Source organism: Neophocaena asiaeorientalis, unplaced genomic scaffold (assembly GCF_003031525.2).
Source record: "Neophocaena asiaeorientalis asiaeorientalis breed wild unplaced genomic scaffold, Neophocaena_asiaeorientalis_V1.1 scaffold230, whole genome shotgun sequence".
NCBI lineage: Eukaryota > Metazoa > Chordata > Mammalia > Artiodactyla > Phocoenidae > Neophocaena > Neophocaena asiaeorientalis.
The window spans coordinates 716135-733859 of record NW_020175186.1 but is presented as its reverse complement, the minus strand read 5'-3'; the positions used below and the strand labels follow the sequence as shown (position 1 = coordinate 733859).

The following is a 17725-nucleotide window of genomic DNA, read 5'->3' as shown; positions in this document are numbered from 1 at the left end:
GACAGTAAAATGGCCCAGTGTTGTTGAGAGAGAACAGGTAAGGGGCTGCAAGTAGACTTTGGGGATCATGTTTTGGGGGAACTACAGCTCAAAGTCTTTCTCACCCCAGGCAATCAGTACAGCACATTTAGTGCCACCAGTGGAAAAATGTAACTCTAGCTAGAAGGGGGGAAAACGTTTCCTTAAAGTTTAGGGTTTCCCTTGTGGCGCAGTGGTTGAGAGTCTGCCTGCCGATGCAGGGGACAGGGGTTCGTGCCCCAGTCCGGGAAGATCCCACATGCCGCGGAGCGACTAGGCCCGTGAGCCATGGCCGCTGAGCCTGCGCGTCCGGAGCCTGTGCTCCGCAATGGGAGAGGCCACAACAGTGAGAGGCCCACGTACCGCAAAAAGAAAAAAACAAAAGTTTAATACAGGTACCCTTAACTGCAGATGATCATTTTATCACATCTTAATCCTAAGAGAGTTATTGATGAAATATAATCAGTTTTTCATTTAATTTTTAGTGCCCACATGGGGTGGCCAAGAGGACGTAACAAGGCATAACTCTCAGGTGCAGCTCTCCAACAGGTAATAGTGTAGTTTTGCATTTATCCAACTAAAAACCATATACTTCATAGCTAATGTAACAGCTGTTTGCACAGCATGTACTTACTGGGCTTCTGCAAACAAAACTTACTAGTATGGACAAAACCAAAGTACATGAGAACAATGTTTTCTATTTTTTGATTTCTTATCTCAAAGTAGATCTAAGAGTGCTCTGCAAGCTTAATATTTAGATATACGGTTGACTCTTTAGAGGGTAGAATAGTTTCCTTATTTGTAGGCAGTGATTTACTGCTCCTATATTTAGGATGTAGGATCCTATATCTGAGGGTATTGGATATTTTCTTAAATGTAGAAGAGAATTTGTCCATACCACTTAAAAATCAATATGTATTTATTAATTACACATAAATACATTTGGAAATTAGTCTAATATGAATGGATAACCCACATTATAAATTCAGGCAAAAACAAAGTATAATGCACAGATCCTCGTATCTTTTGTGTTTATTTAGAGGCCTTCCTGGGGTCTGGACCCGATAGGGTGGACTCTACATTCTGTATATTTTCATGCCATTTGTTGTTTTACTGTCACATAATAACATCCTTTCCTGAATTCCAAGTGGCGATTTTTAGCTTTTTAAACCTGCAGTTTATGGATTTTAGAATATAACAACTAGAAAGAATATTCTCTTATCGAGAAGAGTAGTATGTTGTATAATCCATTCTAATCTGCTTCTCTATATAATCCTGCATTTATAGCTTTTAAAAGGAAAGAATTCAAACATGTTTGTTTAATTTGTATCACTTTTAATTAGTTACAAAATGAATGTATGCTCTCATAAAACTTTATCTTTATTTATTTTTTTATTGAAATATGGTTGATTTACAATGTTGTGTTAGTTTCTGGTATACAGCAAAGATAAAACTTTAAATACTCCAGATATCTATATAGGAGAAAGTGAAAAGCAGGGGTAATTCCATTCTCCAGAAACAACCACTGTTAACAGTTTAGTGTCCACGTGTCCAAACATTTTTTCCCATGCTTCTGCAAACATTATCATTATTATTTATTATTATTTTAATAATTATAAATGTATGCTATTTATATTATCTTGCAACTTGCTTTGTTTCCTTAATAATATATCTTGGATATTTTTCCATTATTGTACATATAAATCTACTTTATATTCTTCTCAAGAGTTATATGGCACTAGGGGACTTCCCTGGTGGCGCAGTGGTTAAGAATCCGCCTACCAATGCAGGGGGCACGGATTCGATCCCTAGTCCGGGAAGATCCTACATGCTGCAGAGCAACTAAGCCCGTGTGCCGCAACTACTGAGCCTGCGCTCTAGAGCCTGTGAGTCACAACTACTGAAAGCCCGCGTGCGGCAACAAAGACCCAACACAGCCAAAAATAAATAAATTAACTAATTAAAAAAATAAAAGCTATATGGCACTACATTTGGTAGTGATTTATTTAACAAGTCCTCTTTTCATGAATTGTTTCCAAAATTTTTTGTGTCTCAAACAAGACAAACATACTTATATGTATATCTTTGCACACTTGAGCATACTGCTATAGGATAAATTCCTAGAAGAGGAATTTCTAGATCAAGTGTTGCCAGATCTTCCTCTTAAAAGTTGAATAATTTTGCACTCTCAACAGCAGTTATGGGAATGCCTGTTTCTCTGTAGCTTCTGGGAAAGTAGTTATCAGTCTTTTTAATCTTTGCCAATTTTGATGGGCAAAACTGATGTATTTATTGTTTTAACTCATATTTAGTTAAATATTAGTGGTGCTGAGCATCTTTTTATATTATTAGGCCTTTTGTATTGACTCTCTGTGAACTGCCTGACATTTTAAGAAAAGCTTCATTACTAGACTGTAGGTTTTCCTAACAATTGCTGTATAACTCTCACTTCTGTGTCAAAAATATCTAATTAATACCTTAAACAGAAGCTAAAACTAAGTGTACATATTTTGTGTATTTTCTAAAATCATGATTTGTGTGTTTTATTTTTGTTTTTTATAACCTAGAGCCATGGAACTATTAAGGGTAAAAGGTCAAAGATCCTGGTCTGTTGGACTGTCAGTAGCCGACCTGGTTGACAGTATTGTGAATGATAAAAAGAAAGTGCATTCTGTATCAATTTTAGCAAAGGTAATTGCTATTCTCATTCTCTCATCATATTTTAAAATATTTATATTATTAATATAAAGCCATAAAAAGTGCTGTTCACACTGGAACCCAGGTATCTTCAGTATCACCAGCTTTTAGAGTAACACGTGGGAGAAGACAGTTTGGTCTAAGCTCTGTCCTGCTTGGCTATGGGAAGTCTGGGCTTCTATCAGGTTGCCCTTCACCCCCATTAATTTTTGGAATCCCCAAGAAGCATTTATAAATTCCACAAACTTCTTCTGGTTGTCATTTATCTCCTCAGCCAGCCAGGTCACCCCAGACCGACGTGCCAACTGGTCTTAGCCAATCATCAGTCTGCTTCTCCAGTTCAGTTTATCCTTTACTGCTTTATTCCAAGTATAGAGTCCCTAAAGCACAGCTAAGATGAGGCACAAATGCTTAACCAAATGTTCATGAAAACTTAGGAATACCAGAAGGGAAATAAAACATGGAAGGAAAGACTGAAAACAGATTACCAAATTTGACTGCACTCAGAGTCCATGCTAAACCCCTCCCCTGGGAACTCACTCTGACATTTTTCTTAACCCCCAGCCTGTTACTCATATTGCAGGGGGCTAGCTTACCTCCCCATAAAGTGGGTGTCTTTGACCAAGTTCCGTTTCACAAAAATTTTGTGAAACAGTGACTCGAATTTAGAAAATAAATGAACAATTTTTTTTAAGTTCAACTTGTATCACTTTGTACTTCTAGGACCAGAAAAGCAAGGAAATATCCATATTTATGGTATTATCTTTTTTGCAGTGATTCGGCTCTAATATAATCCCAATTTTTTTCATTTCAGGGATATTATGATATAAATAGTGAAGTGTTTTTAAGTTTGCCTTGCATCCTTGGAACCAGTGGAGTGTCTGAAGTCATCAGGACCACAGTGAAAGAAGATACAGTGACTGAGAAACTCCAAAGCAGTGCATCATCAATACATAGTCTCCAGCAACAGTTAAAACTTTGATTCTAAAGTTCAGAGTTACTTGAAAGGAAAGGTCGTTTAATTTTACCAACATATATATAGGGCTGAGAACTTCTGTGTCGTCTTATTTATCCTTACAAACTGCTTGGTTAAGGTAGATGGTTTCTTGGTTGGCTTTGTAATATGAATCCTTAGGTAGTTAGATAAGAAGGAAAAAAATCTAATTTTCTTTGTTGTTCTTGAGATATCTATACTGTTCTTTAAACCTACAGCAGAGATAAACGTTCATCTGCAATATGCATCGTTTTAAAATTATGTATCCTCAATTAGCACCTTTAGCACTTTGGGAGTACTTTGAAAATGATACATTTTTAAAGGAAAATTACTCTTTGACTGTTATAATAACCATGATAAGCCGAAAGCCCAGTATGGATTTACAAAATCTGTGCCAGCTATACACTCAAAGGATCCACAATTTAAGCTATTAATGTTTCTTCTTTAAAAACAGTGGGTAGTAATGATAATAAAGCATTTTGTTTTCCCTCTTCAAATTGATTAGCTACCAAAAAAATGGAAAAGAATTTTACACGTACTTTAAAATAGTAAAAAGGAAAATGAAATTTTTTTAATATATGAAGAAAAAGTGTACTTTAATTTCCAGTGGGACTGTCCTTTCTGGAATTTTCTATAACCTCTTCCTAGGCTATATAAGATCTCCGACATCTCAAGAACACACAGTGACATTAGTAGAACCATAGAGAATGTGTATTTTTAGTGGAAGTAGGTTATGAATGAAAGCCAAGCAGTTTAAAGCTAAAATATGAGGCTTTCATAAAAGCCATTGGTCTTAATGGGGAGAGGTTGGGTGGGCTGATTGTCTGAGCAAATCCTTTAACTACTCCTGAAGAAATGATTTACTTTGGTGATGGGTCAATAATGACAATATCTTCATATGTGAAAGATAGCATATTATTATGAATGTGACGCACAGCTAAGAGCAACAACTAACATCAACACTTCTAGTATTTCTGGCAATGTGATGAGTACTTTATTGTTTTTTTCCTCAGGATTATTTATTAATCCTCACAGTAACCCACTGAGGAAGGGACTATTATCATCATTTTATAGAGGAGGAAATTGAGGTTTAGTGCCCAAGATCTCATGACTAAGGGACACTTAACATACAACCTCTACTTTTTCTAAGTACGAGAAGAGGGAAAAAGCATAAAAGCGGAAATAGTTACCACAAGACCCTAAAGCTGGGGTTCTATACTCTTATATTCTCATGTAGGGGCTTTTTTTTTCAATATAGTTTTTAGAAAGACTGATTCTCTGACTTCCCAGACTTGCCCTCAGCAAATAGCTGGGGGGAATGGGGGAGGTACGCACTGAAGTAGGCGTTTAGTTATTTAGTCATTCAGTTAAATAAGTGGGAGCCTGCTATACACCAGGTGCCATACTGGGCACTGCAGATACAGTGGTGAGCAAACCTGGACTAGGTACAAGCCCTCATGGTGCTTGTAATCTAGTATGGAAACATAGTAATCAGGTCTCACAAATAAATGTCCAATGCAAGTGTAATAAGTGCTGTGAAGAAGTCCCAGGTGCTTTGAAAGCATATTATAGGTAACCCAAACCTGGTCAATGAGATAGGAGCCAGATGGATTATACGGGCAGACTTACCTTAGGTAGAGAGGAAACAGTCAAACTAATGCTGATTTAGAATAATAATGGATGCTTATAATGATGAGCTTAAATCATAAAGAAAAGGTGAAATTATATTCAGTGTTCCATGTTTAAGTAGAAAAGTATTTAATATGCTTGGAAAGATTCACACCATAATGAACTAGTGTAAAAACATTGGCCATTTGAAGAGAAGAGCATTAGTTCTGTGTAATTTCACTGCATGGGTAGGTTATTTTGGTGTTAACTCTAATAGTATATCCTCACTGTCCTTTTGTATGAAATAAGAAATTAAAACTAAAAGGACCATTTCTTGTGTTTTTAAAGTCACCTTTTCTAATATCAGATACCTAATTGTGCTCTTGAACAATAACCTAATTACAAGATACTGTATAAATAGATGAATTGCTAAGAATTCACTACATTAATTATAAAAGGAACATGTCACTACAACAATACTTATTGTGTCTACTGTTATTCCGGGTACTGTGTTAGAATCTGAGAAGTGAAAAGATGAGTAATAATAGCCCTTGCCCTACAGAAGCCCACAATATAGAAGTAATTCTATCAGATATTTCCTTGAGTGTTGAGTATTACAAATCATGTAGTAAGTTCCATATATAAGTCAAGAAGCAGTACCACCACCACCTCACTGTGATTTGGTGATAATTTGACATTCATGATGCTTCTATTAACTTTCACTTTTTTTCATCTTTCCAAAATCATGCAGTGTCTCTTGTTATGGTTTTTAATGGGGCTTGGATTAAAATGCTTCTTTGATATTGTAACAGATAAATATTTTATTTTCCAATTTACATTGTAGTTATTCTTAAATATCAAGAATAATGAATAAAATAAACTTTGACTTTAAAATTACTGGGAGATTCCTAATTTATTGGGTGGAAGGAAATATATTCAGATTGAGGAGAAAGATTCTTTCCTATAATTCATACAGTCCCCGGGGTATTTAGTTACTTCATTTTAAGTGGCTTAAGTGCAAAATGAAGAGAATGGATTTTGTTAATTGTTTTCAAAATTTTTAAAATTATTTTTAACAAGAACACCTTTTGAACAATATATTACCTACACTCTTCCAATTGATAAAAGTAGAATTGCTGTAACTGAAGGTGCTCCTGGGTAAGCTGTGGCTTTAAGAATAGTTTGAAAAGCACATTACTTTCAAGTGACAAAGAAGAGGTGTAGGGAAGGATAGACTGCCCTATAGTTTGGTTTGACTGGAGCTGTGTGCTTAACTAATATATAGTGTCCAAAGAAAGATACCTATTAAAATAGACTTTATTTTGTGTGTGTTGGCAACAATGTATAATGATGCTTCCACATGTTGTCAATTAGGCCCTCTTTGTGTATGTGACCTTCACTTAGATGCCAATTTAGAAGAGAATTAATACCACAGCCTGTTCCCCAGTAGCACTATGCTAATATCATCCAAATAATCCTACTTCACACCGTCAAAACCAAGCTTTACAGTACCTCGAACGGCACTGTACTTACAAAACTGGTGGTGCTGTGCAATAATGATGACTAATATAAATGACCATGAGGAACTTCTATGGGTATAGAAATTCAATTAAGATAGAGTACCTACTCTTGCACTGTATAATAAGACAGTGAGGATCTGAAGATGAGTCTGCCCTCAAAGACTTAAAGACTTTGTTAGTGGACAGGCTAGTACACACACGGAATCCAAGGTAGAAGGTAGGATGTCTGGGCACCAAGGAGAAATGGGGGCTTGGATTAAAATTCTTAATCCAAGCATTTGGATTAGGGGAATGATTTCCTGTAGAAGAAATTACTGCCTGGCTTCCTGTGAAACGAGGGCTCTGCACTTTGCCCTCGGAAATGTAGTATGATGAACTTTTCACCTTAAAAATGAAAAACAACCTGATAATCAGAGACGCTGGGCATCGCCTTTTGCAAGCCTTTCATCCTAGAGTTGGAAAAAACTGAAGCCCGAACTAGGAGTGCATTTGCCTGCTATTATCAGAAGGGCAAGTCAGGGGCAGAACTGTTTTTCTGACTCCAGTCCAGTGCCTTCCCACTTGATGTTCGTCGTTTAAGCTCACTAGCAAGATCTTCGTACTTCTTCTCCTCCCTGCACCTGCGCTTAGTCTAAGGGCAACTGTCAAAGACCTGCCAATCTTATCCCGGCTCAGAGTTTCCACCCTCGGAACAAAAGTGCACTCTTGGAAAGATTCACACCATAATGAACTAGTGTAAAAACACTGGCCATTTGAAAAGAAGAGCACAAAATTGCACAAGATTGCTCGGCCTGCCAAGCTCTAGCCACGCCCACCCTTGGTCACCGACCTCGGAAGTGACGTAAGGGAACCGGAAGCGCTGGCGTGGTGGCCTACTTCCTGTTGGTAGAGGTGGGGGGGGTGGGGGGCTGGATCCGCGGTGTGCGACTGTGTGGGGCAGCCTGGGGCAGCCACGGAGCGGCTGACCCTCTGCCTGTGGGGACGGGAGTCGCGAGGCGGCCGTCATGGCGGGGTCGGAGAGCCAGCTCAAGAAAATGGTGTCCAAGGTGAGGCCGCGGCGCGCTCGCCTTTCGGCGCGCACCCACCGCTCCCTTCCGCGCCGCCCGGGCCTTTCCGACCAGCCCAGCGAGCCCCCCCGGGCGAGCCCGAAGCCCCGGGCAGTGCCCGGCAGCCTCCGCCGCCCCAGCCCCGGGATGCCTGTCGCCCGGTGCCGGAATCCTGGGCCGGGGCCGGCGCGGGGCGGCGACGGTCAACAAAGGCGCGGAGCCGAGGCTGCCTGCCACCTGCCGCCCGTCCTCCTCTCTTCAGGGAGAGAGTTTGGAGCAGTCTTTGCGGCACTGTAGTATTCGTCTTAGTTTTTATCAACACAAAGAGAAGGTTGTACTTAAAACTCGGTCGTGGGCACTCCTCCACTTGTGTCCCAGTGTAGGGTTCGTGCGTCTTCGCCCTTCCCTCCTGGCCCCCGGAGATTGTGTCCCTTTCAGTTTGTATTCTTCACGCAGCTCAATAGCCGACCCGCGGGAGATCATAACTTTTGGTTGAATTGGCTCAGTTATAAGTAAAAACGTCCTTGAGAAGCCAGAATACCGGTACGTCACTACATCGGGTGAAATAAATAGAATTCCATTACCATTTCAGGGACTTTGATTTGCTAAGAGTGACTACCTTTAATTGTATGCTACTTATAACGCGGAATTATTTGGTTTGAAATTTTTAATCTTCACCGTTCAAGACCGGTGTATTTTTTTCATTTTTATAAAAGCAGGTAGGCATTTTGTATTTAAAGCCGTGAGTTATTTTGACAACTACTTAAAATGTGGCATCTGATACCAGAGTGAACTGGGTGTTTTTTTTGTTTTTTGTTATTTTTTCAGTTTATCAAAGCTAATTGGAATAAGATGTATGTGAAATGGTTGAGTGTAGAATCTTCTCCAGTTAAACGATTAGCTTTAGATACTTTTGTCAAAACAAGAATGGTAGGAAGCAAAGAAGTTTAAACAGTTTTCAATAGTATTAAAATACACTATTATGTATGAACTTATTCCTTTGAAAAATATACTTTTTCCCCCAGTAAAATCATCCCCGTAGTCTTTGATTGAAGAGCAAATAATCTCTAAAGAGAGAGTGATGGTTTTTTAAATAAAGCTTCTCTTGATTATTCTAATCATATCTTCTAGGCTTCTGATTTTCTTTCTTTTTAAAAAAAATTGAGGTATAGTTGATTTGATTTTCTTTCGATAAAGTAATTATCCTTAATTGTAGAGGAAGTTTTAGGGAGCCCTAGAAGATTGTGGCAGAGGTCTGTGTTGTAACATTTATATATTGCTTTTTTTTTTAAGTACATTGTTTTATATACTATGTAACTGAAGAGTATCTGTTCCATACCATTTTTTTTAATCTTTAAAGTTGATAACATTGCCCTTAAGGTTTATTCCTTAATTTATATGTATGAAGGTATTTACATACAAGGACAGGAATATTCAAATATTGGTTTTGAATTTTTAAAACCATAATTAGTTTTCCTAAACTTTTCTGTAGAGGAAGCTGCCTTCAAAGACAGAGGCAGGACATCTTTAGAAGATATTTTATACTTCCACCTGTCTTTTCCCTCCACCCTCTTCATATCCTAAGAACAAAAAAGGACATAGGGAAGAGGTGGGAGAGGGCAGTCTGTCTTTTGGTTCTTGGCTCAGTTTCTGAAAAACTGAGTCTCTTACAAGTGGTGATGTCAGTTCTGAGTATCAGCATGTTTTCTCTCCAGCCTGTGAAGAGATAGATAGGTAGGAATAGTAAGTAGGGTAATAGAAGCAATTTGTGGAATTTCTTCCTCCTGGTGGAGAGCTGGCTTCAGGTGTTATCCTTTCAGTTGGGTGTGGTCCAGTGTAGGCATTGGTAGCCAGGACCTTGGACACATTGCTAGGGTGATGGTCCTTTACTCTTTATCTGATTCTGGGACTTCCATCACCCAACATGTTACTTTGGGCCACCTGCTTTTACTTATGTCTTTTTTGAGGTATAACTGACATAGAACAGTATATTATCTTTTGATATATTACTATAGGTATATTTTTCCTTTGAGCATTTATTTTAGCTCCCAACTTAAATACAGCTTTTAGTTTAACAATCTCTCTGTCATTGTTTTTGCAGTTAAGAGAGGTATATTTATACTATTGGTCCATCTTGCTTTACACAAATAACTTATATTTTTTGTACAGACAACTACCTGTATTCTTACATGCTACATCTACAGCATTCCTAGAGGTGGAGTCACTACTAACTAGGTAGGAGAGAGCTGGCACATTAAAGATTGTAATGCACTTCACACTGTTTTAGATTCTAGGGATACAACAGTGAACAGACAGTGTGGAATTTAAATTCTATTAGAAGGCAACAAACAACTCAGTAAGTACATTAAGTAGCATGTTAGAAGGTGTTAAGTACTTTGGAGAAAAGTAAAGCAGGAAAGGGTAATAGAGTGCTCAAACGTGAGAATAGGATAGGTTGCAGTTTTATAGAGTAGTAAAGGAAGGCCTTCTTGAGGTCTATTTGAGCAAGACCTGAAAGAGGTGAGGAAGCAAACTGGAACAATCTGGAGTAAGAACATTCCAGGAAGAAGGAAAAACAAGCACAAGGGCCCTGAGACAGAAGCTTGTCATGCATGATAGAGGAACAGCAAAGGGAGCTAAGGGGGCTGGACTGGAGTGAGCAAGGGGAAACAGTGCTGAATAAAGGGGTGGTAGATTTTGGAGGGTCTTGCAGGCCACTGTAAGCACTTTGGCTTTTACTTGGAGTATGGTGGGAAGCCCCTGATCTGTTACTTGTACTTGGAGTATGGTGGGAAGCCCCTGATCTGTTACTTGTACTTGGAGTATGGTGGGAAGCCCCTGATCTGTTAACAGTATAGCTCTAGCTGCTGTGCTGAGACTAGACTGTAGGAGGTTCAGTCGAGTGGAAGCAGAGACAACTCTAAGGAGGCAGTTGTAGTAACCTAAGTGTAGCCATGAAGGTAGTGAGGAGTGATCAGGTTCTGGATATTTTTGAAGGTAGAGCTAACAGGGTTTTCCGACAGACTCACTGTGGATGTGTAGGAAAGAGAAGCATCCAGGATAATGTCAAAGCTTTTGTCCTGAGCAACTAGAAGGATACAGACATGGAAGACTGTAAGAGGCATAGATTTTGGGGGGAAGATAAGGAGTTCAATTTTGATCATGTTAAATTTGACATTCATTAGATATCCAAGTAGAGATATCAAATTGGTAATTGGATATACGTGTCTGGAGTTCAGGAAAGAGGTTCAGACTGGACTTTTTAAATTTGGGAGTTATCAGTGTATGAATGTTGTTTTAAGCCATGCATGGAGATCACCAAAGGAGTGAGTTGAGATAAAGAAGAGGACCAAGGACTGAGCCCTGGGGCTCAATATTATTAAGATAAGAGGTTAGGAGAAGAGAAAGAACCAGCAAAGACACTGAGAAGGGGTAGACACAGGAGAAAAAGAAGCAGTGGTGTCCTGCAAATCAAGTGAAGAACATGTGTTAAGAGGAAGGAATTGACTTGGTCAAATGCTGCTGTGATAGGTTAAGTAAGATGAAGACTGAGGATTGGCCATTGCATATGGCCATGTGTGGCAGTTACTGGTGACGTTAATGAGCAATTTCAGTGAAAGTGGAAAACCCTGATTGGAGTGGGTTTGAAGAGAATGGGTCTAGTCTTTGAGCATCAGTGGTTAACATCACGGAGAGATACCTAGATGTCATATGCTACTTGATGGAAAAACACCATCATCTGTGAAATGATCTTGCCAGAGAGAGGGGAAGACAGTGGAGGAAAAAAAAAGTAAAATTTAGAAAAAAATCATGAAAAAGATCATAACTTCCAGATCCAACTACTAATTCACAAGAAATACAAAGAAAATAGGAACATATATATTAAACTACACCAAGGGGACGCAGTTAGCAAAATCCAAACTGTGGGAGCTTCTATAGGACAAATGAACCGATTTCTTCAACAAGTAAGTTTGAAGGGGTTAAAATAGAAATGGGCCCACTGATGAGTAGTTAAAAGGTGTTATATCCATATAATGGAATATTATTCAGCAACATGAATGTACCTTGAAAACCTGCTAAGTGAAAGAAGGTAGTCATAAATGACCACAGACTATATAATTCCATTTATATGAAATGTCCAGAATAGGCAAATTGATAGAAACAAAGTAGATTAGCAGTTGTCTAGGGTGAAATGGGATGTCGCTGGTGGAGTGAGTGGGTGATTGCTACAGGGTGTGCATTTCTTTTGGGGGTGATGAAGATGTTCTAAAATTGATGGTGGTGGTTGTACAACTCTGAATGTACTAACAGCCACTGAGCCTTACGTAAGTCACTTTAAATGTGTGAATTATATGGTATGTGAATTATATCTCAGTAAAGCTATTATCAAAAAAGAGGGGTGGGAGAGACTCTGTAGATTAAAAGAGGCCTAAAGGACATTTTCACATTGAAATATGTGGTCTTTATTTGGATCTCCATTCAAACTAAAAAAAAAAAATGACATGAGACTGCATATTTTATGATATAAGGAAATAGTGATTATTTTAGTGTGATAATAGTATTGTGGGCTTTTTTTTAAAGTTCTTATCTTTTAAAGATACGTACTAAAATATTTATGGGTAATAGGATATGATGTTACCATTTGCTTCAGAATAATACAGGAGGAGGAAAAGGTGAATGAGATTATAGATTAAATAAGATTGGCTATGAGTTGATTGTTGAAGCTGGGTGTAGTGCTGAAGCAGGGGATTTATTATACTATTCTACTTTTGGATACCTTTGAAATGTTCCATAATAAAAAGCTTTTAAGAGGAGAGAGTAGGAAGAGAGCAATTATGGACAGCAAAAGTAGGAAGCTCCTTGCAGGAGTTTTTGCTGTAAAGGGGAACTGAGAGAAATTTGGTTGTAGGTGGAGGGGGAAGGGAGGTAAGGAATGTTTTTGTGTGAATAAGACAGGAGAAAGAAAAAAATGTGTGTGGTAATAGTACTGATCCCACAGCATGGAAAAATTGGTGCTTAAGGACAAGAGGTCAAGAACTGCTGAAGAGATGCCTTTGAGTAGACCTGGATTTACTTCCTAATTTTTCTTGTATTTTCTCCCTTATTGTCTATCACTGTCTTTTGTGCTGGTCTCTGAGATTTCTTTGACTTTATATTCTAATCCTTCTATTAGATGTTTTATTTCTACTCTCACTTTTTTTTATGTCCAAGAGTCCTTTCTTTTCTGAGTGTTCTTGTTTTATGGATACAATATCATTTCTTCTTTCTTTGAAATTTTTAATGCTAATTCTTTTTGAAGTTTTCTTCTGCTCCTTGCATTATTTTTATTCTTTGTTCCTTCTTTCCGTTTCCGTCTGTGACATGTTTCTTGGAGTCTTTCTTTTTGGAATAGCTGACTGTTCCTTTTTAAGAGAGAAGCACTAAAAGCTGATTGAAAGCTTTGTGCGTGAATGGAGCTTGTCAGCTTCAGTGTGTTGTGAACACATGGGGATCCCCATCTCCTGATTTCCTAATCTGCTAAGAGTGTGTAAGCAAGGTTCCTAGTTTTCCTGGACTGGAGTGGTACAAGGCAGGGGTATGAGAATACAATACAGCACATGGTAAATTGCAAAATAGTATTGACGATGAATGCTGGAGAGGGAGAGATCGTTTTGGGCTAAAGGGAAGTCTGGAAAAGGATTCATTGAGAAGGAAAGTGATGTAAACTAGGTCTTTGAGAATGATTAAGATTTGATTTGGCAGAGGGCCTCTTAAGTTGGAAAAATAGCTAAAATGGAGGTAAAAGTTTGAATAGGTGGCAGGAGAAAAAGCTACTGAGGTTCTTTCAGTCTTTATTTAATTAATGTTAATGATCACTCAGAACCATTATACTTTTAAGAAGAGTGCTATTAATAAGATTTTAAGAAAATTAACCTAGCAGTAAAATGTGTGCATTGGTTTTAAACTAAATTCATTTGTAATTTTCTTTTTCAGTACAAATACAGAGACCTAACTGTACGTGAAACTGTCAGTGTTATTACTTTATACAAAGATCTCAAACCTGTATTGGATTCATATGGTGAGTTTATATAATAAAAATATCAAGTACTATACTTTGAGTTTACTCTTTTTGTTAATAATTGTAGTTTTCCCTTTAAGTTTGTTGGTTTTTTCATTGTAGGACTAACCTTCACCTAAAAAAAGTTGTGAGAGATAGGAAATTACAAGATCTAATAATAACATCTTACATTTGTTTAGTTATTTTAAGTTTTAATATACTACTCTAACATAGAACTAATGCAAATTTAGAACTAGAGGTGATGTTAAAAATAGTTTAGTCCATCATTTCCCAAAATAGTATACATAGTTGTGAAGAATGTTGCTTTGGGGGCATGGGTAGAGGGGATTCTGAGGTTAAATTTGAGCACTTATAGATTAAACAAAATTAAATGGGTTTCTTTGCAACAAGATTTCTCAGAGCCTTTAATATGCTAATGTGTCATTATGCCTCACCAAGGCAGGAGAGAAGATAATACATTGTTCGGTATATTCTAAAGTTAATTAACTAGTGAACCTTTTTTCTCTCTAGAGCATCTCTTTATAGTCTTAGGAACACATTTTGTAAAACTATATTCTGGACTATCCTTTTCATTTTATAGATGAAGAAAACACTTAAAAACTATTGTCCTTAATTCTGTAGAGTAGGTAGGTGACAATGTGTCCACCTTCTATTGAGATGAAATAAAGTTGTGATTTAAGTAAGAAATGACAATATTCAGAGGGTTTTATTTGGTTTGTTTTTTTTTAAACAGTCTTTTTGGCCCCACCAATCCTAACATAATCTCTCCAACCCGGTCTCCTGGTAAACACCAAATGTGCCAGGGCCAAGGCATGCTGCCTCCTGCCCATTGTGAGGCCCTTGGCAATGATAGCAAAGGCTGAATTTTGTAGCTGAGACTCTCACTCTAAACCCCACTCGTCTCCAGGGCTTTGTAAACAGGAGCCTGGTGAGAGGCAGCAGAGGGGGAATCAATCCTGAATATCCTGAACAACAGTCATGAACCGGAAGTCCTCTCCCAAACTAGGGCATAATTCTCCTTCCTGTCCACATACTGTACTATGGTATTTAGATCTGCAAAAAAGCTCATATTACCAAAATTAGAGTTAATTTAAAAATGGCTTCAATGGGGGAATAAAGTGACAAAGGCTAGAATTTTATGGTAAGTGTATAGTTTTTACTGAATACTAAAAGAATAAATGTTGATCAAAACTGACAAAGAGGGGGCTTCCCTGGTGGCACAGTGGTTGAGAGTCTGCCTGCCGATGCAGGGGACACGGGTCCGGACACGGAGCGGCTGGGCCCGTGAGCCATGGCCGCTGAGCCTGCGTGTCCGGAGCCTGTGCTCCGCAACAGGAGAGGCCACAGCAGTGAGAGGCCCGCGTACCACAAAAAAACCCAAAACACAACAACAACAAAATAAACTGACAAAGATTCCAACATCATTGAACAAATATATACAGCCACACAGGCTGGACCAAGTCTAAACCATTGTCATCAACATGCTTTTAGAGTAAATATAACCCTAAAATTAAATACGGTGGTCTTTTAAAAATACAAAACCAGAATAAATTACAGCACAGTTTATAATTGTCAATAGTAGGTAAAAGAACTGAGGTCAACAGTACAGTTCTGTGTTCTTGTACTGCACATTACAGCCTTTCCTCTATGTAATAGTGTTAATTCCAAATCCTTATTACAGATAATAGCAGTCCATGTAACACAAAGTATGTGCCCTAGTTATTCAGCCAATTACAGGTAGGAAAACTTGTGCGATGTGAGAAATATTTGTATTAAAAGAAGATGTCCGTATTTGACTGTGAAAACTTTTTTCCTTTTTCATACTGTGGGATACTACATTGGGATTGAGAATGACAGTGAGTGGGAATAAACATCTGAAAATATTAGGTTAATATTTAATATGGTGTCAGTTAATAGTGATTTTTAAGTAATTTTATAATCATGTTGGTTGGGGATCCAGAGCTCATATTTATTGGGACTGTAGCATTAAAATTTATTTTTCCAAGTAATCCATAGCATCTTTACTCATTCAAAGCTGATCCCATTAAGTGAATCAACAAAGGATACTTTATTATTGGACAAAATGTATGAACATTAACAAGTTAGTCCTTTCAAGGGTAATAATGTGTTTTAACTGTTATTTCTGAAACATAAAAATAACTTATGTGGGAGCATCTGTGAGAATGCTTGTTGATTAACTCTTTATTCTTACCTTTCAGTTTTTAATGATGGCAGTTCCAGGGAACTAATGAACCTCACTGGAACGATTCCTGTGCCTTATAGAGGTAAATGTCTTATGTGATTCATGTTTCCAGCATAGATGCATTTTAATTTACATTTAGTTGCCAAAGAATTGTAGGTAATTAAGCTTGCTTTTTTGTGACTTTCATGATAATACAGAAACTTCACCTCCTATTCTAATTGAACTTCATTTGGCAGCAGCACCTCATATTTTCAGCTTTTTTCCCCTACTTCCTTACCAAGATGTATCAACAAATAAGTGCCTCAGTGCACTGTAAGAGTTTGTTTGATAGAATCAGAGAATCTTAGAACTAGAAAGGGATCTTAGCTGCCTCCTAGTTCAGCTCCCACCCTACTCAAACTTATCTGACAATGGGAAGCTGTATAGTATAGTGACTAAGATAGAGGCTTTACAGTCAGGGCAGAGTAGGGTTTTAGTTCTCCCTCTGTAATCTATTAGTTTTGTGACAATGGGCATCTGTAACATTTGGATAATAGTACCTAACTCAAAGAAGAATTCATTTGTAATAATGTATGTAAAGGACTTAGCACAGAGGCTGGTATATCAAAAGTAGCTATTATTTATGGTTGTAATGCTGATGATGGATAATTACATCTCTGTTAGTCAGCCACCCTCTGCTGGAAGACTTACAATGATAATGGAGCATTCAGCTTCACGAGCAACTGTGGACAGCTCTGTTAGTTATTCCTTGTGATTGGCTAAGACCTGTGTCTCAGTAACCTACCCATTGGTTTTATATAGTACCTGCTATGCGTGGGGGAAAAGGGCTAGGGATACAAAGGTGAATAAAGGATGTACCTTCCCTGGAAGAACATACACAAATAGGGGAAACAGGGAATAAATAGATATTTACACTATTCTATACCCGTTATAGAATAATGAAATATAAAGGTGCTGTGAGATTATAGAGGAGAACAAGAACACGTGGGAAGCTCATCAAAGAAATGACGTTCAATTTGGTGTTAAAGGATGAGTGAACCATTCATAACAGAATGGACATCCCAGGCAGAGGGAAAAAACACTTGAGCATCAGCATTTTATAGAGCAAATACGAGTAAACTTCAGGATTATTGACTTTGCCTTTACCCCAGGAAGTAAGCTCTGGTGAGGGAAAAAGGTATGTGGGGGAGAGAAGGAGGCAGAAGACTATCGTAGACATAATTAAAGACATTTCTTATTTTTTTCTTCTGGTTTTATTGAGATGTAATTGACATATAGCACTATATAAGTTTGATATACAGCATAATGATTGACTTCATACATCAAGAAATGATTACCTCAGTAAGCTTAGTGAACATCTGTCATATAGATACAAAATTAGAGAAACAAAAAAATATTTTTCCCTTGTGATGAAATTCTTAAGTTTTCATCAAGTTGCGATGTTTACTCTCTTAACAACTTTCATATATAACATACAGCAGTGTTCATAACATTTATCATGTTGTACATTACATTCCCAGTACTTACTTTTTTTTTTTTTGGCTGCGTTGGGTCTTCGTTGCTGCTCGCGGGCTTTCTCTA

The 17725-nt window shown here is 37.9% G+C and overlaps 2 protein-coding genes across 9 annotated transcripts in view; both read left to right on the top strand.

Moving 5' to 3' along the window:
• Nucleotides 1-6198, top strand: part of UEVLD (UEV and lactate/malate dehyrogenase domains) — a 47532-nt gene extending 41334 nt beyond the window's left edge. For 4 of the 5 annotated variants that reach the window (XM_024764712.1, XM_024764714.1, XM_024764715.1 and 1 more), the window contains 3 exons: nt 504-567; nt 2586-2709; nt 3530-6198. In XM_024764712.1, the coding sequence (XP_024620480.1) occupies nt 504-567; nt 2586-2709; nt 3530-3697 (356 nt within the window). In that variant the 3' untranslated portion in view covers nt 3698-6198. The remainder of the gene's footprint in view (nt 1-503; nt 568-2585; nt 2710-3529) is intronic. The other variant, XM_024764713.1, reaches the window with a different exon arrangement.
• Nucleotides 6199-7711: 1513 nt separating this feature from the next.
• TSG101 (tumor susceptibility 101) overlaps nt 7712-17725 on the top strand; it is a 51905-nt gene continuing 41891 nt past the window's right edge. For 3 of the 4 annotated variants that reach the window (XM_024764700.1, XM_024764699.1, XM_024764698.1), the window contains exons 1-3: nt 7741-7883; nt 13857-13941; nt 16161-16226. In XM_024764700.1, the coding sequence (XP_024620468.1) occupies nt 7842-7883; nt 13857-13941; nt 16161-16226 (193 nt within the window). In that variant the 5' untranslated portion in view covers nt 7741-7841. Of the gene's footprint in view, nt 7884-13856; nt 13942-16160; nt 16227-17725 lie in introns of all 4 variants that reach the window. The other variant, XM_024764701.1, reaches the window with a different exon arrangement.